Genomic DNA, 24,436 nt, shown 5'->3' on the forward strand with positions numbered 1-24,436 from the left:
AAACGATCCATCAGAATGGGATTAATGTATTTACTTTTTTTTGGTTTTGATAACGTTTCTTTGAATCTATCGTTTTTAGGTTCGCCATTGAGCATGTATCCCGCATTTGTCGGGTGCTGACTCAGCCGCGCTCCCACGCGCTACTCGTGGGGCTCGGAGGGTCGGGCAGGCAGTCCCTGACGAGATTGGCTGCGCATATCAATGAGTACGACCTCTTCCAGGTACATTTCAGGTTTCCTTTTTTATTGCTTATATGGGTGGACGAGCTCACAACCCACCTGGTGTTAAGTGGTTACTTGAGCCCATAGACATCTACAACGTAAATGCGTTACTCACCTTGAGATATAAGTTTTAAGATCTCAGTATAGTCACAACGGCTGCCCTACCTCAAACTGAGACGCATTACTGCTTCAGGGCAGAAATAGGCAGGGTGGTGGTACCTAACCGCGCGGACTCACAAGAGGTCCTACCACCAGTAAATACGCAAATTATAATTTTGCAGGTTTGATTTTTATTACACGATGTTATTCCTTAAATTACGAAATATGCTTCTAACTCTTTTGTCCGTAGATCTTGTAGGTTTGTATGATACTAAGTTCTCAAATGCTGACATGTTTTGTTTGTCACTTGTAGCATATAGAAAAGGTATTTTCGAATATTTATAGGGTGATTTAGTCCGATGAGTATTATTAAGTGTTATAGTGTAAGTTGATGTACTGTTTTTTTGTGTAAACTAAAATTTTTAAATTTCTCTTTTTATTTTCCATTGTTCACCCTCTACTTATATGTGATTTTGATGGTAGAAACAGATTTGGTTATTATTTTAGCTATTTATTAAATTATTATATTTTTATTTTGTACTGTTGGTTTCCCAAAGAAATACATCTGTAATCAAACACATGGCGTACGATTAGCCCTTTACGCATCAGGGGTCGCATCCGGACCGCCGACCCATTTTGTGCGAACCGCAAGAACACAGCAACTTGCACTACAGAGTACGAAAGTTTCCAGTGAAAAGTTGTGGATAAAAAATTTGTGTGGTAATAAATACCCAGAACTACAAAAAATTGCTTTGAAACTTCTTACTTTGTGAACCCGCATTTTCGAAGATGAACTTCATTAAAAATAAATTTTGGTGTCGACTTACTGATGAACCTTCCCAGAATTTAATGTCAATAGCTTGCACAAATTTTGCTTCAAGCTTCAGATAGATAGTCCGAAACAAAAAATGATTTTTTTCTCATTTGAATTTATGATTTGTAAAAAATACCTTTATTATTTCTGTCACTACATTTGTTTGATAAATATTTTTTTCTATAAAATGTATTGCAGACTGCGATGCTTATTTCATTTCTTAGAACGGACCTCGAGCGAAACTAATTGGTGACCCCGTCCGCAGTAATAGTATCCTCGATCAATGTTCCTACATTAATCTCGTTTTAAATCATCTAAATTCCACATTTAGGGGTAATGGATAGGAGCACTGTTTTTCTAATGTAATTAAGCCTAAAACCTGACTTAGGCAATGGCCAAATTTTAGCAAATTACCAATGTTTTGCATTTTTAAGGCATTTGTATAATTAAAGGTGGAAATGAGTCGTACTTATGGCAAAACTGAGTGGAGAGAAGACTTAAAAACCCTGTTAAGGAAATCGAGTACTCCAGAATTACATATGGTCTTCCTTTTCATCGAATCTCAGGTATCTATGACAATAATGACAAATTAAGTATAGAGTCCCGCTGGATGCAGCAGCCCATTACATATCATTAGTGAGCACGTTGGGAAGAAGCCTATGTCCTGTAGTGAAATTCTATGTTGATTATGCAATTGCTTAGAATTTGGCTTTAGCCTTAATTACAGTCTGTATGATACAGATACTTTGTCCTCGAGACAATTATCTTTGGATTTTCCATCTAGGCTTACATTCTTAACCCTTTATCCTAAATGGGACTAATCTAATTGCCAAATCAGAATAGGATAGTAAAACATAAAAATAAGTTAAGGATTCATCTTATAGATATTTATGGTGTGTAGAAATAGTAAGAAGAAATTTACAAGTTAATGTAAATTTCTAACGGGTTCTAAAAATGAGGCATAGGCAGAAAGGTGTCAGATGTACACATTTAATAAAATACGTATTATGTCGGTACGAGTAATATTATCTCATGTCAATTATCAAAACAATTAGTAGTATCGAGAACGTTCGACAAGTGTTTTGATGATGCGAGTTGCTGTTGCCAAATAGGGAGAACGGATATCAAAATGTCTAATAACATCAGAAATGTTCTAGAAAATTGGAAACATGTCGTGTCGACTATAAAAGCATTGCAAATATGACATGAAGGCTTATAGTCATTAGTTTTATTAAAAAGCGAAAGAAGTGAATTGCCATATTGAAGCCTATCTCAGGTGTCATAAATATTAAATAGAGTTTTCAAGTATATTTCGCTGAATTTTTTTATTTATGCTGAAACCCAGGGCGTAACACTAGTTTACCACCAGTGATGGAAATTCAACCATAGTCATGGAAGGACACTTCAAAATTTTATGTTATCAATAGTCATCATCATCATCATCAGCCTGCGGCAGTCCACTGCTGGACATAGGCCTCCCCCAAAGCTCGCCACTGAACCCGATCTTCGGTTCTACGCATCAATAGTCAATAGTTAATAGTCAATAGTTACATATCAATAGTCAATAGTTGTGAAACAAAAAAAAGCAAATAAAGAATATTGTACTGGCTATTTTTCTTTAAATGTTTCTATATAGATTCTACTCAATAAAATTCCAGATTAAGGAAGAAGGATTCTTAGAAGATGTAAATAATATGTTGAATTCAGGAGAAGTACCAAACATATTTGGAGCTGACGAAAAAGCAGAATTGTGTGAAAAGATGCGTGTGGTATGTTTACTTAAAGCTTATGTGGTAAAAAAAATTATGCAACTGTAGAAATTTATTCCTTCACACTATTTGATTGTGAGTGGCCATTCTCGCTCTTGGACTTTAGCAATGCCAGAGTCATAGACAAGTCTCTGCCTGGAGGATTGTCCGTACTAAGGTAGTTTATTATTTTTATTACGCATTATTCACGCACGAGTTTCCTGTTTAGGCTTTCATGTTAGTTTATTTAACGAAATACGCCTGAATTTCTCATAAACGCCTACTTATAAATTTTTCTGACTTTTAGATCGATCGGCAAAGAGACAAGTCTCTACAGACCGACGGTAGCCCGACTGCATTGTACGCGTACTTTGTGTCAATAGTTCGGGATCAACTCCACATCGTGCTCGCGATGTCGCCCGCTGGCACGTCGCTGAGGACGCGGATCCGGAAGTTCCCTTCTCTCGTTAACTGCTGTACTATTGACTGGTTTCAGGTATCACAAATATCGATTGCTAGGCTTCTCTACTAGTCTCTATTCATTGTTATTCGATATGCTCCGAGTTTTTTTATTTTTTTATTGCTTACATGGGTGGACAAGCTCACAGCCCACCTGGTGTTAAGTGGTTACTGGAACCCATAGACATCTACAACGTAAATGCGCCACCCACCTTGAGATATAAGTTCTAAGGTCTCAGTATAGTTACAACGGCTACCCCACCCTTCAAACCGAAACGCATTACTGCTTCACGGCAGAAATAGGCGGGGTGGTGGTACCTACCCGTGCGGACTCACAAAAGATCTTACCACCAGTAATTATGCAAATTATAATTTTGCGGGTTCTATTTTTATTACACGATGTTATTCCTTCACCGTGGAAGTCAGTCGTGACCATTTGTTAAGTACGTATTTCATTAGAAAAATTGGTGCCCGCCGGATTCGAACATCGGTGCATTGCTAGACACAAATGCACCGGACGTCTTATCCTTTAGGCCACGACGACTTCTTTGTATGTGGTTTTTAAAAATGACTGTCGTAAGTTTGTTATGTAACGTACTTAAGGCTAATTCTACCACCCTGCCTGCACGGACTTACAATATTTGTTACAACCGGTAATTTTTTTTATTATATGAACAAGCTTACGGTCTGCCTAGTGTTAACTGGGTGCCGGAGCCCACGAGGTCTAATTCTCGATTGTATAGTAGCGCCTGCCTCATTGTTCAAACCGGAATGCATAGCTTTGGGTCAGAGATAGGTAAATTACTTATACCTATCCATGATAAATAAAAACCTGGTGCGTCTTATCATTTAGGTCGTTACAAATTTGGCCCGCCTTGGTTACGTATTCTATGTCTATTATCTATATGATTTATTGAATGTTCCGTTGTTGAACAGGAATGGCCCCCAGATGCGCTACTAGCTGTCGCAACCCGTTTCCTAAAAGACGTAGAGCTGACCGACTTGGAACGCGACACTGCCATTAAATTATGTCAAGTGTTCCACACAGACACGCAGGAACTATCTCGACAGTTCCTGCTTCGTCTAAAGAGATACAACTATGTGACCCCTACAGCCTACCTAGAACTGATCAATATGTTCAAGTCGTTGCTTAGTAAAAAACGAACGTGAGTAATTAATTCACTTTATTTCCTCTTAAATGATAAATACTTGAAATTTACTGGTACAGGTAACTAACATAATTACATTACATTGAAAAAAAATTTTTCTCTTTTGAAAATATCTGATTAAAATACACTTAAGGATTTTGGTCACAAAATCGTTAAATTACCAAATTCAAGTAATATGTTTTATATTTTTTTATGTATAAAATATGTACTATATTGAAGGGTATAAGGGTTTTAATCATTCCATTGATTTCTCAGAGAGCTCCTAACTAGTGAAAAGCGGTACATAACCGGATTAGATCAGCTTGCGATAGCAGCAAAGTCAGTGGCGGCACTGCAGCAAGCACTGGAAGTGCTACAACCGAAGCTGGCTGCTGGTGCGGCGGCAGTAGCTGAAACCACGGCTAAAGTGGAGAAAGAAAAAGAAGGAGTAGCGCTTGTAGAAGCAGAAGTTTTAGCAGACCAGGCTGCTGCTGAAGAACAAGTAATTAACTTCTCTTATTAATTGTTCAATAATCCGGAGTTTCTGTAGTTGAGCAATACTATGGTTGAAAGAATACACTGTGGTAGGAGAATAAAAGTCTAAGATTTATGTTATATTTCTTTTCAAAAAGGCCAAAGAAGCTCAAGGTATAAAAGACGAGTGCGATGCAGACTTGGCTGAAGCAATGCCAATTCTGAATGTGGCTCTAGCTGCTCTAGATACCTTGACTCCACAAGATATCACCTTCATTAAGACGATGAAAAGTCCACCTAGAGGCATAAAGCTTGTGATGGAAGCTATCTGTATACTAAAGGTATTGTGGTTGAATTATTCGATTAAATATTTTACTTTGTGAATTTTTGTAAGTGTAATAACAACTTGTAAAAAGTAATTATGGAATAATGTTTTTTGCATGCTAAAGGATGATCCGGTATGTATATGTACTAAATTTTGCATAGCACTATCAAAATAACATTCAGAACAGAACACAAAGCTCTGCCATTTATTTAAATATTAGAAGAGTTCCTAATTTTTTATTTTAAGTAAATTTAGACTCGTAGAGTCTCGGATTTCAGTCTACATTTGCTTACCAGGAAGTTAAACCCGATAAAATACCCAACCCATCTGGTGTCGGTACCATAGAGGATTACTGGGGACCTTCTAAAAAGTTACTCAACGACATCAAATTTCTTGAATCATTGCAAAACTATGATAAAGATAACATAAATCCTGCGGTTATGAAAAAGTTGATGACGACCGTGATGCAGGACGACGGGTTCGTCCCTGAGAAGATAAGGGCTGTTTCCGTTGCGGCTGAAGGTACAGAATTAATTGTTATCATGTTTTTTTTTTTTTATATTGCCCTTGTAGGCCGACGAGCATAAGGCCCACCTGTTGGTGGCTGGTTACCGTCGCCCATGGACTTTAGTAATGCTAGGGGCAGAGCCAAGCTGCTGGCTACCGTAATGTATAAAGTATTTTAAATGCCATATAAAGTACTTAGAAAATTGTCATATGATGTATGGCTTAGGCTCAATGCACTTTCGTACAGTTATGAGTGTATCAAGTACCACATGAATTGTGTCATTATAACAAGCCTGCTAACGGTTTGTCGAAATTAAATATTACAGTAATTAATAATTAAGTTCAAACTTCGAGAATGCTTTTGTGTCTTTTAGATAAAGGTGTATACGGTAATATTTAATGTCACTACATATATATATCAAAAGCTTATACAACATGAGTCCGTAAAGTGCAGAATTTAGCCTCACATATACGTAACCTATATTAACTTAATACTTATATTAAGATAGAAATGAACAGTAACAATAAATAAATATCTTCGTTTTTAAAGGTATGTGTAAATGGGTGATTGCAATGACGAAATATGATAAAGTTGCAAAAGTCGTAGCACCTAAAAAACAAAGACTTGCTGCAGCACAAGCTGTTTATGACAAAGCTATGGCAGCTTTAGCTATCAAACAAGCGCAATTGAAAGAGGTAGGCTTTTGAATAGTTTTCTTTATATTAATTTGTCTTGGGTGAATCTGTATTAAAAGTAAAACACTAGAGGCTCAAATGAAAGTTCTGAACGAAAAACCCTGAAATTCGACTCACTTTTAATTTTACATAGGTACAAAATAAACTGGCCAAGCTAGAAGATGCATTAGCACAGCAAAGCCGTCAGCAAAAGTTGTTGGACGACGAAGTAATGGATTGCAGTAACAAACTGAAGCGAGCCGAGATGCTTATTTCGGGTCTTGGTGGGGAAAAGACTCGATGGACACAAATCGCACAGTCTCTTCGGGAAACTTATAATTCACTTACAGGTGATATATTGATAGCTGCTGGAATAATTGCTTACCTCGGGCCATTCACTGCTACGTTTAGAAACGGACAGGTAAATAAACAAATCCTTACAATGCCTAGATGCGATTTTAAGACATGCTTAATAACGTTAAGCCTTTCAGGTGAAAAAATGGGCCCAAGCATGTCACAACTGTGGCATTGTGTGCACACTGAACTATAGTCTTATCAAATCTCTTGGTGAACCTGTTACTATACAACAGTGGAATATTGATGGTTTGCCTTCTGATGACTTCAGTGTTGAGAGTGCCATCATTATAATGTAAGGTTATCTCTGGACTATTCTAAGTTTCTTCTTTCTTCTGTATTTATTCATTTATAAATGTATGGTTTGTAGGACTGCTCGCCGTTGGCCCTTGATGATCGACCCACAAGGCCAAGCCAACCGTTGGATCAAAAATATGGAGAAACCTAATAATCTTTGCGTCGTGCGAATGACACAAGCCGATCTTGGACGTGTTTTAGAAAATGCGGTGCAATTCGGACAACCGGTATCATTGATTCGTTTAGGTTACATTCTGCGATATTCTTAAATTAAATTCAAAATCCGTTGTTTAAGGTTTTGTTGGAGAATGTTCTGGAAGAATTAGATCCAATGCTTGAACCTCTCTTACAACAGCAAACGTTTAGACAAGGAGGTGCACTTTGTATCAAAATCGGCGATACTATCGTGGAGTATAGTAAAGATTTTAAGTGCGTTCAATTTGTTTTATTGCACATAATGTCTCGAGTTTAGCACCGGCTGTTATGAGTGGTTTTTTTTTGTAGATTATATATAAGTACGAAGCTAGCCAATCCGCATTATCTGCCAGAAGTAGGTGTTCGAGTTACTTTAGTCAACTTTATGTTGGCAAAAGACGGCTTGCAAGCTCAGTTGCTGGCTCGCGTAGTGGCTAGAGAGAGACCGGACTTGCAGCAAGCTAAATCAGATCTCACAACGCAAGGCGCCGAACACAGAAGACTGTTGCAGGAAATAGAGAAGAAGATTTTGAATGTGTTGTCCACGTCAGAACATTTGTTAGAAGACGAAGAAGCTGTTCAGGTGCTATTTCGTAGCTTTTTATTTATTTATTCATATAGCAGAAATGTTTGGACGAGCTCGCAGTCGACCTGGTAATAAGCATTTACAGATGCCCATGGAAATCACAACGTGGATGACACCACCCACCTTGAGATCTGAATTTGAACACTTAATTAGATTTTGTATAACGGCTATCCCAACTTTCATAATTTAGCTTGTGAAGATGTCAAAACGTGCCGTCACCGAGCTGCCAACTTTAGCAAATGCATTAGCAAAATATACCTATAATGTTGTTTTAATACAGATTTTAAAAATAAATGTGAGCAAGTATGACTTATGGTAAAACTATTACTGCTTGCACTTTAAAAACGATTTTGGGTAGGAAGTATAATGACTATGCTGTGACAAACCAATGGAACGAACAATGAGTGGTACTCAACAACGGTCGACTTTTAGGGGATTTGTTTAACAGTAAAGGTCTAGCAAATGATATAAAAGAGGGAACCAATGAACAAATGAATTGTAATCTGCACGTCTAGTTCGTTCAATCTGCGACTTTGTTTTATAGATTTTGAACTCAGCGAAAGACACATCGAACGAAATCAAAGAGAAGCAGGAGGTAGCGACGGTGACGGAGAAAGCCATAGACACAGCTCGAGACGACTACGTTCCCATCGCTGTGCATTCTACTAACCTGTTCTTCCTTATAGGTAGGTACTTTATTGAATCTAAAATACATATATTTAGATATTTTCGTTGGGAATCTGTTGCCGCCATTTTAACATTTCAAATTATTTTTCCAATTGACCAAGATTAGTGAGAATTTCATTTATGGTTGCTTCGTAGTTTCAATCTCTAAGACACGATGCCTTTGTGACATTTGGAGACTATGAAGTGGTATTAGTTAGTACAACAACATCGTTATGGGTGTGGTTATAAAGCAATCACTATATTAAAATAAATGAAACGGCGATAATTTGCTAGAAATCCAAAATAGTCTACTAACGCACATAAATATTTAATTTGTAACAAAAAAAAAAGTTTTATTAATATCGAGAGGCTTAGCTTTTGGTGTATATTTGACGACACAGACAATAATATCAATGTACATCCGATAACACAGTCACGTATAAACAACCCTTTACCAATTAAGCTACCGATCAAAATGTTTTGAATAACGTTACCAGTTTTGTAATGTATCCTTGCGTTTCTTGTCAAGCGTCTCTCGCGAACATCGACCCGATGTATCAGTACTCGTTGGGATGGTTCGAGGGACTGTTCACGGGCGCTATAGACAACACTGAGAAGGTTGACGACATACCGGAGAGGCTCGGCATATTGCGCGCCTATTTCACATATTCACTTTACGCAAACATATGCAGGAGTCTATTTGAAAAGGTGAAATGTAATTTTTTTCCTGCTTACTTTCTATCTAAATCGCTCCATATCTATGTACATGTTTGTCGAATTTTGATATCTTTTAGGTTTACGATCGTCCATTTGTCTGGCGTGCCTTTTGGGGGCTGTTATCGCCAAGATGTTTTAATTAATGTGAAGGTTTCTTTAATTTTTTTGTTAAGTTAACCTTGTAGCCAGGATCCAGCCATGTAGTCGAGAAAAAGTCATATTATTATGTAATTATGATCACAGATATCTATATATTTGTATCATATAATGTTGGTTTAATTATTATTTTTGGTAGATGAGATATCTGGAGGAAACGATTTGAATTTCAGTCAAATCTATTCAGTACTACACTGGTAATGGATAGCGATGAGTATTCGTGATAAAATTTCAAGTTACAGGAAATATCTTGTCTCAAACCCATCTAATTAATTGATAAGAACACAATCAGACAACTGTAATGGATATCATATTTTGTTGGTGACTGTATTAACTTAAGTCTCATAATTGGGGTGAACGAACGCTAAATTGAAAATTAAATTACAGGATAAGTTAGTATTTTCACTGTTACTAACGATAACGATAATGGTGGCGGAAGGTCGTTTGGACCAAAATTCGGTGCTGTTCTTAATGGGGGGTGCTCAACCTCGGAACGTACCACCAAAGCCGGTCGCTTTCCTCTCTCCGCAGAATTGGACTGAATTTAATGGGTAGGTATATATATTCATTATACAATTATGTAATCATTATGAAACGTTCTACATTGCGGCTTTGTTGGACTTTTGATAAAACAATGTGTAATGATGATATGGGACAGTGTTGGACGGCTACATACTAGATGGGCTGACGACCTGGTGAAAATTGCTGAGCCACTTTGGTTGCAGGTGGCAACGGCCCGGTCACACTGGACATCAGTTAGAGAGGCCTATGTTCAGCAGTGGACAGTAGACAGGCTGAGATGATGATGATGATGCATAAGGATATGTTTTAGTGATTTCGTCGAAGTCGTAAAAAGCAATCAATATTGTAATACTTAAGGCATTGTAATAATTAAATGACTTATATGGCCTCTTAAGAGTACTAGTCGAGTGTGAAAGTTTTGGACCCCCAATTGTTTCTGTAAAGGGTTTACTAGAACTAAAAGTGTGCGTCTAAAAGTCTAGCTTTTCAACTAAACCGTTCTAAGTCCTAAAAAGTTCTACATTAATCTCGACTACAATGTGCCTAGTCCGAAACACACTTGACTAGCTTTTTTATCGATGACTAATTAATTTATTTGTGTTTGTGCATACGTTTTATTTTGTCACACAATAAACAGCTGTTTAGAAACTCCACTCCCTTCATACGTGTAATTTTAAATTAAGAGGCTACGTGTATTATCATCTGCTTCATATCCAATATAGGTTGAATGAACTAGACGTTTTTCGTGGTATTTTGGATCATTTTATGCAAAATATACCTGTCTGGGAGACGTACTGCAGTTCCGGCGACCCGCACAACCAACCACTGCCGGACCCTTGGGACGCCAAGCTCAGCAAGTTTGAGGTTAGAATTATCCCATATCATGTATATTAGTTTTGTATCGCCGTAGCACATCTAGCTGTTATTGAATTACTATCTCGGGACCTTAAAATGTTAGGTATTCTTAATAGCGAAAATTTGTAAATTTAATCAATTTGTTTTAATAGTGTATCATTAGAAGCGATTTCAGTCTGGGTCATCCATATACACGTCCACTAAAGCTAGCATAACCATTCGAAGCTACTAACAATAGATCAAACACAGTAAACAGACAATACCGGTGTTTTCGTGTCAAATGATACAACTAGTGTGTTCAAAACCTATGACAATTAATTTTTTTTCTAATTTGATACGTGCATAACGCGTGTGCACTAGCGACTTGTTAACCAATGGGTAACCAGCGAGTAGATTCAGCGAGAAACTCAATGGAGTTTCTCGCTGAATCTACTCAGTGGGTCGCGATTCCGATCCTGTAGTAGATTCAGCGAAGCACTGCTCTTACTAGGGCCAGTATTAGCAATTCTCTCAGATTGAGCCCGTGAGCTCACCTACCGGTCCACGTGAAGTTGGAATAAGCCCTTAAGCTACTAACGATTAGGTAGGGAAAAAAATTGCGACTTGTACGATAAAGGAATAATATCGGTTAATAATCTAATTCGTAAAATTAATAAAAGTGTGTAAGTATTAGTGTGAGGGTCTGCTGTCGGGTAGCTTAGTGCATTCAACTGGACATACACATCCCACAGCCCTAACACACGGCGTGATATGATGGTTTAATTCCAGCCCCAAAATAGAGAATTTTGTGAGATTATACGGGTAGATCATCATCTCGCTATTGCTGTGAAGCAATCATGTGTTGAGGCTTAAAGCGTGGGACAGACACGTACTAATTGAGACTCCTCATTTTACCTCACGTCTCAATGTTGATCACGTAATGCACGTTATGATTTCTATGGGCACTGTTAATAGCAGATTTTTACTTATCTATTATTACAATTTGTTTTTTTTTGCGCAATATTTTAGTGGGTATTTTTTTTTACAGAAAATGATGGTCCTTCGTTGTATGCGTTTAGACATGATGGTTCCAGCAGTGCAGAATTTTGTCGAAGGTTCGTGAACTCTTATGAACCGATATTTGGATATTTGGAATTTCAATTTAATTTTCATTTTATTATCAATATCAATAGATTATTAGTTAATTGCTGAACGCACTTTAAGAAAATCTAAAACAGTTGTACTTGTCCAATTTCGACATGGGAGCTTTGTTCTAAATTTACTGGAGCAAATGATTACAAATCTTTATATTGTAAGATCTTCTCTAAGATCTAATGTGCTTTTTAACACGCTTTTTATAACACGGTATGTATGTAGGTATGTTTGTTTGTTTGTAACGAAATTCTTGAATGTTATTTTCACTGACTTCAAAACGCTCGATTAAGCATAAAGTCGGATTTAGTTGGATTTTTTTACAAACATTTTTTCGAACTTTATTATTAATTAATTTTGGCATCGCGTTCGACAGTCAAATATTTTTTTTATAATTCTTCTATATGTTGCTGCTAACAATTAATTAAAAATAATTAAAATCGTGTTGATCCAATTTAATGTTTTTGTTGTCGTGCTTTATGAAATTCACTATCAGGCTTCACGGTCAACGTCTGAGAATTGTTGTTTCCAGGTGAGATGGGTCGCCAGTTCGTGGAGCCTCCCCTATTCGACTTACCCTCGTCGTACGCGGACTCCCACTGCTGCATACCCCTCCTCTTCGTACTGACCCCGGGCTCAGATCCAATGGGGACGCTCTTGAAATTTGCTGATGACCAAGTACGTCTCAAAAGTTTTATAACGCGTTTTTTTTAATTAACACATTAACGTGACATAGGAGCACAGCAAGTTTACGCCTCATACGGTAGCTAGAGTTCATATATATGACTATGTGAATACTACTGCATACCTTAACCCTCAGACACAGCCCACTGAGTTTCTCACCGGATCTTCTCAGTGGGTCGCGTTTCCGATCCGGTGGTAGATTCTGCGAAGCACGGCTCTTGCTAGGGCTAGTGTTAGCAACGTCGTCAGGGTTGAACCCCGTGAGCTCACCTACACGTCAAGGAGAAACAGAAATAGCCTCTCAAGGCTCTCAGCTTATGTAGAAAAAAAAACTGCATACTTTCAGACATGAAGTCGAAATCTTAAGTTACATTAGAATAACAGTTATCTCTGTCCCCCTCAAACAAGAAAGCGCAATTTACAAAGACAAAGCATGATATTACCGTAATTACCCATTAATATAATAATTGTTCTGATTACATGGTCCTGTTCCTTCATCGTGGAATTCGTTTCGATTTTTTCCAGGGTTTTGGGTCTTCTAGATTGTTTTCGTTATCTTTGGGTCAAGGTCAGGGTCCAATAGCCGTGAGGTTGATCGAAGAAGGCGTCCGCAGCGGGACGTGGGTAGTGCTGCAGAACTGTCATTTGGCCAAAAGTTGGATGCCAATGCTGGAAAAGGTATTTTGTTACATGTAGATTTTCTTTTGTGTGCCAACTTTACACGAAGCATTCCCCAATGAGATCGGCATGTTAATGCTCTAAGTGCTAACATTCGTATTGTTTAACAATATATCACATACCGCGTACGTACTGACAGAAGAAACAACAATTTTATTTTCCCAGATATGTGAAGGTTTCACTCCAGATTCGACGCATCCAGACTTCAGACTGTGGCTGACGTCATATCCCGCTGATCATTTTCCTGTTTACGTGCTGCAGAACGGGGTGAAAATGACCAATGAACCACCCCAAGGTACAGTCAATTGTTTATACAGATTTATACCGGACTCACACGTTTGTTTAACAGAGTGCCTTTTTTTTGTTTTTGCTGCTCTATTCCGATTTCGTTAATGTCATAGACCGACAAATCTACTTTTGATCATAATTTGAATTACGAACTCATGATCTTTTCTATGGGTTTGTGCTTTCAATTAACTCGCTGTTTCGTCGACTTTACTGGTGGTAGGACCTCTTGTGAGTCCGCACGGGTTGGTAACATCGCGCTCCCTATTTCTGCCGTGAAGCAGTAATGCGTTTCGGTTTGAAGGGTGGAACAGCCGTTGTAACTATACTGAGACCAGGGCCATAAAAATGGCAATTTTTTTTTTACCTTTTTTGAATTTGGAATTGTGTTCTTTAAAGTTTAAACTTAATGATACCAAAACCAGCCAGATACAAATAGTATAGCCAAAGAGATTTTTATTACAAGTACATACATACTATAATGAGAAAAGACTTTTTCCCCAACCTATTATATCAGAAATACATATGTGGCGCATGTGAAAATCCTCAGTTTGGAGTTTGGTACGAAAACTGCAAAGTACTATTGCGACTCTGCAGGTCTCAGGGCGAACGTAGCTCGGTCTTACCAAAGCGATCCGATCAATGACCCGGAATGGTTCGAGGGCAACAAGCAACCGGAGAACTTCAAGAAGCTGCTCTTCGCGTTGTGCTTCTTCCATGCCGTGGTACAGGAGCGGAGGCAGTTCGGGCCTCTGGGCTGGAACATACGATACGAATTCAACGAAACCGATCTTAGGATAAGTGTTACACAGCTATACATGTTCCTCAATGAATACGAGGTAATCATTTCTTAATTAACTGCTAATCATTGAACGCAACTATTGCTCGTGTTATTGTCAATATCAATAGATTATTAATTGCTGAAATCTAAGAACAGTTGTACTTGTCCAATCTGGACAATGGGAGCTCTGTTCTACATTCAATGGAGCAAACAACCACAAATCTATATTGTAAGATCTTCATAATAGTCGTAACCATCTAATGTGTTTTTTAACACGCTTTTTATAACATGGTATGTATGTAGGTATGTTTGTTTGTTTGTAACGAAATTCTTGAATGTCATTTTCGCTGACTTCAAAACGTCCGATCAACTTGAAAATTTGCATCAAGTACCGATGGCAACACAATGTTCATATGTCTTCGCTCCAATACCTTGACCATTAAGTATAAACAGGCTTAAAAAAAAGATTAAAATAATTATTAGTTCGGTTTGCTATTTAAGTGGATTTCTTTTTTTTTTTTTAAACTCCTTACTTTTATCTTTGGCTTTGGGTTCGCCGTAATATGATTGCCCTCACCCTTATTGAGGTGTATGAGGTCGAAATCCAAAATTGTATTGTTTATTGTAAAATTGTATTGGCTGTACCGTTCAAATTTGGAATTCGCGGCAGAAATTGTTAGAGCAGCGGTAACTATATCCGCACGCGCGTTCATTTATTGTATCAGTAAACGGAATCGCAGTAGGCTTCCGTAATAGTCGAATAGTGCAGCTACCCTACCCAGCATTCCTAATTGAAGACATGAGTGGATGAAGGAATTAAGTACCATTATTAAGATTTTTGAGTTTTTACATTGAATGAAGGTGTTATGTGCCTATAAACCATATTAGACCTTAAAATTCCGGGTTTAAAGGCCATTTTTAGAAGTTGCATGTGATGTAAGAGTTTGTATGAAGAAAAAGTATATTTAACAAAAATTTGTTGCCAGTTTTCTCAAAATTAACAAAATTGTATCATATCCTCTTCATCTACTCATGTCTTCAATTGCTGTGCTAACGACGTTCACGAGAAGAGGCGGGATGATGCTGTACTGGCACACAGAGGAAATTCACAGCCCTCATATTATAAGTCAGCAGAGTTTGGTAATTTGAAACGAAATGTGACGTTACGAACAGGACGTTCAATTCGTGGCCTTGCGTTATCTAACCGGAGAGTGTAACTACGGAGGGAGGGTCACAGATGACTGGGACAGACGTTGTCTCAATACTATATTGTCCAAGTTTTACAATCCTCTGGCTATTGGCGATGAAAAATACCCATTGGATCCTAGCGGTAAGAATAATCTATAGTTGTTTTTCAAAAACATATCTTACGATTGATGTTAAATGTGAATGCGTCACAGGGTTCGGTTGCTCGTTTTTAAATCTAATAACGATTTCATATTTTCGAATATGAATCATGACAATCATGTTATTAAATTTTTAATTAACTACTTAACTTAATCCGATATAATATACCGATGCCATAATTAACTCTCTAATAAGTTAGTTTTCAAAAAATATTTCTCTATTATTTTTGTGCATTTAAGCTTTTACGGCAACAACATTCAAAATTCATGAGGCTTTGTAATGGAATAGTCAAAATTGATATTACAAGTTAGTTACAAACGTTTCAAAACATTTCCCAAGAAGTTGAGTAGAGTATACTTTATTTTACACGAATATTAAATAAACAAAAATACGAAATATTAAATAAAATGGTACAATGTGCGGTATTATCACTAAAAGCGATTTCTTCCGGACAACCATCAGTTGGACATCTAAGAAAATAAATTAACCGCGGTTGACTTAACGTTTTCAAAAATAACGATTTAAATTTTACTGGTGGTAGGACCTCTTGTGACTCCGCATGGGTAGGTATCACCACCCCGCATATCTCTGCCGACTGTTTCGGTTTGAAGGGTGGGGCAGCCGTTGTAACTATACTGAGACCTTAGAACTTGTATCTCAAGGTGGGTGGCGCATTTACGTTGTAGATTGTCTATGGGCTCCAGTAACCACTTACCAGGTTTATTTTTTTATTTTATTTTATTGCTTGAATGAGTGAACGAGCTCACGGCCCACTTGATCTAAAGTGGTAAACGCATTACTGCTTCACGGCAGAAATAGGCTGGGTGGTGGTACCTACCCATGCGGACTTACAAGACGTCCTACCACCAGTAACAAAAGCAGTGGGCTGTGAGCTCGTCCACCCATCTAACCAATAATATATATCGACGCTTGAAAGGCAAACGTGGCTAGACTAATATAAAGTTGAAATACCTGAAAAAAAAAATATTTTAACGAATCTAGGATGTAGGCTGTAGGATTGAAATGACTTTAATAGACCTAGAAATATCTTTTTTTTGTGCATCGAATACGGTTATTGCCTATTATTTATGTACAAAGCAGATATTGTCGCTTATAGTCACGTTTGCTTTTCAAGCGTCGATATACAATTGACTTCTATTTGCGCTATATAATATGTTCGTGTAGGCGTATATTACATACCGAACCTCCGCGAGCACGGGGATTTCATTACGTTCGCCAAGTCGCTGCCCGTAGCGACGCCGCCCGGCGTCTTCGGTTTCCATCCCAACGCCGACATCACCAAGCACTTTAGGGAAGCCGAGGAATTACTAAACACGGCCATACTCACGCAGGTATAACAACCGAGCGGCAATATATCTGTTTTTATTACTGTTAAATACTGTTGTAGTTGTTGTTAAATGCACTGTTGTTAAATAAAGTTAGAAGCTTAGAACACAATTAAATCAATGTTGTAATTTTGTTCGTAATATATTATCTAACTTAAATTATTTTGTATTCAGAGTATATAAGATTTAGATAGTACAGTTATCCTTGATTAGATGTATTATTTACTTTAGCATTTTTAATGTAATTGTATTTTCATGTCTCTTCTGAGCATCTTGTCGGTGTCTACAGGATCGTTTGGTAAGTACATAGGGTTGAAAATAGATTTTTTTTTTTGTGTGTTACTTTGTAGTGATTGTTAATTAATTATCTTTTTAATTTTGCAAGGATCTACTCAAACAGCATTTGGTAAGTTTTATTTACTATTTTATGTTCAAGTTAAAGTCGCCTGTGTTTGCATTTACTTTGTGCGTTATATTTTGTATGCTATCATTGTCTTTGTCTTACTCGCTTCGTTTCTTATTTACAAGACTATTTTTAATATCATAACCATAAAGTCGAATCTCCTACATCAAAATCACTTTTGTACTAACTTGTGTATGTTAATGTTCCAGTGTCTTCAGTTAGATTTTCTATTATTGCACTAATGGACCAGTGAGTCCACGGCTCACGTAATGTTAATGAGTTACCGGAACTCTGTCACCCATCTCGTTACTTGAGGTAGAAGTCTAAATTGTATTGGCTATCAGCTCACCCACCCCCCTTCAAACCGAAACGCAAGACTGCTTCACAACAGAAATAGGCCGGGTAGTGGTATAAAGCGTACGATACACTCTATTACCCATAAAAACTATAATAGTATAATTATTAATCATGCAAATCTTATTGTCTAAATTGTTAAATACATTACGTTAGAATCAATGTGGATGAATACTCGGACTTATGTTTTTTGATCTCTAAAGTTTTTTACCTGACCTCACTTTCCATTTCGCACTGCGCCTCAGGACACAATGTCGGCCGGAGGCGGTGGAGCGACACCAGAGCAGCAAGCGATGGCGATAGCCGAAGATATTTTGGCTCGGCTTCCCAACAAGATCCTCACAGGGCCGTCCCACGAGGGGGACATAAAGCCAGCGGACATGACCCCCATGTCTATAGTCGTCATACAGGAGGCTGCGAGATATGAGAGGCTTGTCAACGTGGTGAGGTCTAGTGCCAGGGCCGTTATTGGCGCTGTACAAGGTACTGTATGAACGTTAAATAAAAAAAAAACATTGAAAACTTAAATTTATCCTAAGAGCATATATTTATTTAAATAATCACGTATAAATTTATTGATTGTTTTTATTGCAACTATAGGGAGACGAGCATGCAGCCCACCTGATGGTGAGTGGTTACCGTCGCCCATGGACTTCAGCAATGCCAGGAGAAGAGTCAAGCCGCTGCCATATAGCACCTTAAGCTCGTTCATCCGTTAAAAAAGAGAAAGTGACCCCAATTTAAAAATCATGGATGTCCGACTTTTTACGCCTGCTGCCTGGTCGCTACGCCCGTATGTATTCCCGTAGGCGTGAGCGTACTAACGGACGTGACAGAAGAAGTGCTAACGAGCATGGTCCGCGGTCGCATCCCCGCTCTGTGGGCCGGCAAGAGCTATCCCTCGCTCAAACCACTCGCTTCGTACTTCAACGATCTACTGGCCAGGCTCGAGTTCCTGCAGGTTTGTACGCGCTCTATATTGTACTATTGCATTGCCGTTAAACAAAAACGTATCTTATTGTTGTTGCAACTAAGTTTACTATCGCTAGATATCATACGGAATACACCCATTTGTAAGACTCGTTAGTCGAGTTGTTGGCGACCCTGAATATCGTTCATGTCCCTGTTGGAATAATTTTCTTTGTACAGTTTATTTTGTATTCGAGTATTTGGTCTGCAAGTGTAATAATGTATGCTCAGTTTTACGTACCGATATAATTCAGTCGTTATGCAGCATGCGTTTCTTCTTCGTACGCGGCCTAACAACTAATGAAATCATCGGTTCGTGTAAAGCAAGCGTGGCGCGAGAAATCAGTTTACGAATGTTATTCTGACGTTGCGCGGGAGTATAATGGCTGATCGTTTTACCATTTTACAAATGCTGAAACTAGTAGAAACGTATCGAGACTACCCATGTTTATGGAATGCAACAAGTGATTTAAATAAAAACCGTAATGTATAGCAGATAGACCTACCTCTGCTCGATACCACTCTTTCAAAACAAATAGGCGGTGAAGAATATCCATTAATCGGCAAGCGGGCCCTATCGACTAATGAAAACGGCTATCGCATGCTGGCCCTATGGTATGCCTAAACAGAAATTTCCCGTACCCCAAATGCGAGCTCTAACGACCAAAGGACATCAACCTTAAATGTGTACTAACACAAAATCATACCTTAAATACCAATTTTTTTTTTTAACCGTTGTAGCCAAACGACGAGCATATGGCCCGGCCTGGTGGTGACGGGTTACCGTCGCTCATGGACATCAGCAATGCCAACGTAAAGCGCAAATTTGAAGAAGTTTAGTTGTCTAGTGTTTTTATTTATTCAATAATAAAAATAATAATAATAAGAAATTGTTATTTCAAGACATCAGTCTCATATTGTTAGTATTACAAATAACTTACGAACTACATATGTTAGTATTTAAATCAATCAATCAACTCCGTCCCTGGCAGCCCCATCAAGCAGCATGTAGAACATGCAACTTGATGAACCTACCCAGGGTCGGGCCATCCAGTCTTTCAGCCAGTACCCTCAAGACGTTGTTGGTGCTTCCTCCTACTCTACGCATAATGGATGCCACCTTTTTGCGCATTATCGCGAAGTAGTCATTCGTGTGCGGATCATCGAACATGCCTGATGCAATACAATAAGGTGGAAGCCTCAACAACGCCCTGAAGGCATTATTATATTGCATGCGCAGGGCATTATCCGTTTTTTGGGTATGAGTAACCCAAACTTGACGACACACGGCCAATATAGTTACTGTATCTGTACTGTAATATGTGGACATTACAACATCCAGCCACCTTATTACGTGAGATCTAAGTCTCAGTTGTATTGAATACCGGCTGTCCCGTAGCTCATTACGGAACAAACGCTTACACGGCAGTAATAAACGTGATATAAGCTACGCAGTCCCGAAATTTGGTACTGAAGTCATATAGTCATCGTCTAAGTTAAATAAATAATAAAAAAATACTTATTTACTTTTGTACTTTGTAAGGTTACCCGAATCGTAAACTTGATTGAACCACAAACGTTGTTCAATGTCACGTTTACAATTTAATTTTGATGCCCTTTTGATATCAAAGAATTTCAGTGTAATAAAGTAATCGAGATAATTGAAATTGGAATAATATAATAGTAAAATACGAGATTAAGACGTAAACAGCACATTAAAAGCAAAGAAACAAATTTTTCATATTAGTTAAATTCGCTGAAAAAAAATAATAATTAAATATCAACATTTAGTTGTATATTCCCTTTAGATTAATTACGGGTAAGTCGCCACCGGTTACACTGTAATATTATTTAAAAAAAAAAGAGAAAACAGAAAGACATACACTTTAAGAAAAACCGGTGTAGCGGCTTACGACCTTTTCAAGATAAGTTTGTTTATATACAAGTTCCTTTTGTCGTATACCTCCCAAATCCGCCTTTGGCCGGGTCTTCCGAACAATAACACTCTGACCATCGGTCTACAGAGCAATTCCACACGCTCGGCGGAAAATCTTCCCTTTGTCGTATACCTCCCAAATCCGTCGATGCTCGGATCTTGTATTATTCACCACTAGTATCATAATAAACATGTTTACCTAGTCCATAAATTATATCTATGCGAAATTTCGTCTAAATCCACTAAACCATTTTTGTGTGATTTTGTAGTAAACTAAAAGAAAAACATTTATAAATATACTATAGTATAGCGTTATTATAAAATTAGTTTTGTATTCAATTGTAGGGATTTAAAAATACAACCCAAGAAACTAAAATTGTATATGAAAGTATTTCTGCAATAGTAGATCTACAAGCCAACAGTACGGTAACCTTTTTATTGTGGTCGACCCGAATTACAAGGGGCAACGTACAGTCGCCATCGCCTTAAACATGTCATGTCCTCCCGATCCGGTCACCGTTTTTGTCGAACTCGTTGCACCTACCTACCTAACCCAGACTCAGCCCATTTAGTTTTTCGCCAGATCTTCTTAGTGGATCGCGATTCCGGTGGTAGATTCAACGAGGCATTGTTCTTGCTAGGGCTAGTGTTAGAAATTTCTCTCAGGCTGACCCCGTGAGCTCGCCTATCAAACTGCGGGTAGTTAGAATAGCCCTTCGAGGCTACCAGCAATTAGGTAAGGAATAAAATGACCTACAGACACTTTGTGCCTCGGCTTGAAAGCTGAGGGTGACTGTTGGTGACCGTATCTGCTTGATACTATATTGTGATTTCTCTGCCAAGTTAGATATTTTAACAGCAGTGGCTATTTCACAAATTAAAAACTGCTCACCATGCGAATGTAATGTCACTTATTTAAGAAGATAAACACAGAAGATAAAAACGTAAAAATATAGACAGAAGTAGAAAATTACTAGCAAATTATTAAAATTAATATGTTTTGTAAGATAAGTAAACATAATATTGAATTGAAAATTAAGAAGAGAAAACAAAATACATTCCATGATAGCATTCGGATCAGACTTGTGACGCTTTTCAAATAATAAAAATATTCTTAATGACGCCTGCGCTGTGACTAGCGCTGTCTGAAGATGGCATTTGCGACCGAAGCGGTCAAGCGTGATGCGTTTTGTAAGCTAGTTTTCTACCTTGGTTTCTCTCGTTACGTGCAAATTACAAACTAAGAAATACATTATTGAATTATAATTAAAATACACGTGCTACAGTTGCGTGTTAGTTTATATGAATTATGTTCTATTTTCAAAGCATTGGCATCAGCACGGCCCACCGGTCGTGTTCTGGTTGTCCGGCTTCTATTTCCCGCAAGCCTTCCTGACGGCCGCCCAGCAGAGCTACGCACGGAAATATAAGATACCCATCGATCAACTCGCTTTTCATTACGCGGTTAGCCTTTTTCTACTTGTCGTATAATAATGTAATGTTGCATTGTAATTTTATCATACAACGTTTAAAGTTATCTATATTCTATATACTTCATTTTAATGTTTTAAGTTTTACATATACATACATGAAAATAATTCTGTGAGCTGCACTTTGCCTGTTTTTCCTGTGTTCGAGAAGCAGTTGTGTTCCCATTTTCACGGTGGAGTAAAGCAATTGAGATTTCGATTTGAAAGTTCGACGAGCGAAAGAACCCATAGACACAGCCCACTGAGTTTCTAGCCGGATTTTCTCAGTAGGTCGCGATTCGGATCCGTTGGTCGATTCTTGGAAGCACTGCTCTTGCTAGGGGTAGTGGTAGCAAATTCTCTCAGGCTTAACCCGTAAGCAGGTGGGTACCTGTCTGCAAGTTGGTTTTTTTGACCTCACTTCTCAAGGCTGCGGGCAACATTGCCTAGTTTTCTTCTTTTTTTCTCCACCTTATCCCACTAGGTGGGGTCGGCACTGCGATTTTTTCTATTCCATTCTCCTCAATCAGCCGTCATCTCAACACTCACTCCTCTCTCTCTCATATCGTCATTCACACACTCCATCCATGTCTTCTTCGGTCGACCTCTTCCCCCTCTAACTTCTGAGTATTGAGTGTCATTGTCTAGTTTTTTTTTCCTAAGTTTTATCGTCAATTTTGCTCATTTACTTTTAACGGAGATATTATTAATTGATACATAGGTTCAGAATACATTCACGTTAGAGGAGCCGCCCGAAGAAGGAGTGTATATTCGCGGGCTGTTCATGGAAGGCGCCAGGTGGAACATGGAGGATTATTACATTGACGAATCATATCCCAAAGTGCTTTACGACGATTTCCCACCGGTATGACTCTTTAATATGATTTCTAGGCAATTCAGAACTTAACAATTACATATCAACATAACAGCATAATTAACTAAAGGGTGATTTTTTAGCTATTTTCTTTTTGGCAACACTAATTTTGAAAGCTAACGCATGTTTCGTGTTTTGTGTTATTGTCAAACATCTTCAGTTTGGTATATAATTTAACCATGAATCGTCTTACAAACAACAACGCTTACAATTCATTAAATTTTATTACCAAATGCGTGCTCTGTTAAGAAAGTTCATCTCGCGTGGTTCTTCCATTTTATGGTCAGTTTAATCAACCCACTGAAGCGGCTATTCGGGCTATTGTGACTAAATTTCGCATCAAATTTACACTGTTGGACATTAAACCACCATCACGCTTACGTACAGTGTGAACTGAAGAAAATACCGCAGCTATATCGGCCAGTGTTAGCGATGACCATCAATTATCGATTCGACGACGTTCGCAGCAATTGGGCCTCTGTTACTCAACAACGTGCAAAATTTTGTGAAATGATTTAGGTGTGAAGCCTTTCAAAATACAGCTGGTGCAAGAATTGAAGCCGAAAGACTTACCACAACGCAGAATTTTTGGTGAATGGGCTCTTGAAAAGTTGACGGAAGATCCACTTTTTTATTTCACGTTTGGAACCGGTCAATTGGTCGCCTAGATCATGCGATTTAACGCCTTTAGGCTATTTGTGGGGATATGTTAAGGCTCATGTCTATGCTGACAAGCTCGCTTCGATCAACGCATGCGAAGACAACATTGAAGCATTTATTCGTTAGATACCAGCCGAAATGTTGGAAAGAGTATGCCAAAATTTGACTAAGCGGATGGACCGTTTGAGGCGCAGTCGTGGTCAACATTTTCATGAAATAATCTTCAAACATTAAATTATACGGATCGTACTATCGATTCAAATAAAGATTTCATGATGTTTTCTAAATTTTAAGTGTTTTTTTTTTTAAAATCATTTCCTATAGCTTTAAAAAATCACCCTTTATATAGTGTAATCTCATTAAGTTGCATCATAAAATAATGTGTGGACTAAATTTGTTAAATTTAAATGTATGCACGTCAAAATAGAAATGAAAATAGTAGTTATTTTGACATTAAAGTTATCGAGAGGTGAAAGGCTATTTTGTTTAAGCGACATTTCGCTTAATACGCGATATTTATTTGTGTAATTAAAGGTGCGTATTATTTGGTACTAGCGACCCGCCCTCGCTTCGCTTCGGAAACTGTAATTTATTATTGATTTCTCCACTATTTAATGGATGTTATTATGCATATAAACCTTCCTCTTCAATCACTGTATCTATTAAAAAAAACCGCATCAAAATCCGTTGCGTAGTTTTAA

The 24,436-nt window shown here is 38.0% G+C and overlaps 1 protein-coding gene across 3 annotated transcripts in view; it reads left to right on the forward strand.

The window, feature by feature from the left end:
- LOC101739511 (dynein axonemal heavy chain 7) overlaps positions 1 to 24,436 on the forward strand; it is a 57,175-nt gene that overhangs the window by 30,727 nt on the left and 2,012 nt on the right. For all 3 annotated transcript variants that reach the window (XM_062668343.1, XM_038010748.2, XM_062668344.1), the window contains 29 exons: positions 80 to 221; positions 1,587 to 1,700; positions 2,793 to 2,903; positions 3,190 to 3,378; positions 4,278 to 4,507; positions 4,766 to 4,991; positions 5,122 to 5,304; positions 5,585 to 5,810; positions 6,346 to 6,491; positions 6,625 to 6,891; positions 6,962 to 7,119; positions 7,195 to 7,348; positions 7,417 to 7,550; positions 7,626 to 7,899; positions 8,447 to 8,588; positions 9,098 to 9,276; positions 9,829 to 9,992; positions 10,686 to 10,827; positions 11,846 to 11,912; positions 12,482 to 12,627; positions 13,159 to 13,311; positions 13,477 to 13,606; positions 14,194 to 14,435; positions 15,551 to 15,707; positions 16,910 to 17,076; positions 18,073 to 18,310; positions 18,637 to 18,788; positions 22,059 to 22,196; positions 22,923 to 23,066. In XM_062668343.1, coding sequence (XP_062524327.1) covers positions 80 to 221; positions 1,587 to 1,700; positions 2,793 to 2,903; positions 3,190 to 3,378; positions 4,278 to 4,507; positions 4,766 to 4,991; positions 5,122 to 5,304; positions 5,585 to 5,810; positions 6,346 to 6,491; positions 6,625 to 6,891; positions 6,962 to 7,119; positions 7,195 to 7,348; positions 7,417 to 7,550; positions 7,626 to 7,899; positions 8,447 to 8,588; positions 9,098 to 9,276; positions 9,829 to 9,992; positions 10,686 to 10,827; positions 11,846 to 11,912; positions 12,482 to 12,627; positions 13,159 to 13,311; positions 13,477 to 13,606; positions 14,194 to 14,435; positions 15,551 to 15,707; positions 16,910 to 17,076; positions 18,073 to 18,310; positions 18,637 to 18,788; positions 22,059 to 22,196; positions 22,923 to 23,066 — 4,915 coding nt within the window. The remainder of the gene's footprint in view (positions 1 to 79; positions 222 to 1,586; positions 1,701 to 2,792; positions 2,904 to 3,189; positions 3,379 to 4,277; positions 4,508 to 4,765; positions 4,992 to 5,121; positions 5,305 to 5,584; positions 5,811 to 6,345; positions 6,492 to 6,624; positions 6,892 to 6,961; positions 7,120 to 7,194; positions 7,349 to 7,416; positions 7,551 to 7,625; positions 7,900 to 8,446; positions 8,589 to 9,097; positions 9,277 to 9,828; positions 9,993 to 10,685; positions 10,828 to 11,845; positions 11,913 to 12,481; positions 12,628 to 13,158; positions 13,312 to 13,476; positions 13,607 to 14,193; positions 14,436 to 15,550; positions 15,708 to 16,909; positions 17,077 to 18,072; positions 18,311 to 18,636; positions 18,789 to 22,058; positions 22,197 to 22,922; positions 23,067 to 24,436) is intronic.

This window comes from Bombyx mori, chromosome 4, assembly GCF_030269925.1.
Source record: "Bombyx mori chromosome 4, ASM3026992v2".
NCBI lineage: Eukaryota > Metazoa > Arthropoda > Insecta > Lepidoptera > Bombycidae > Bombyx > Bombyx mori.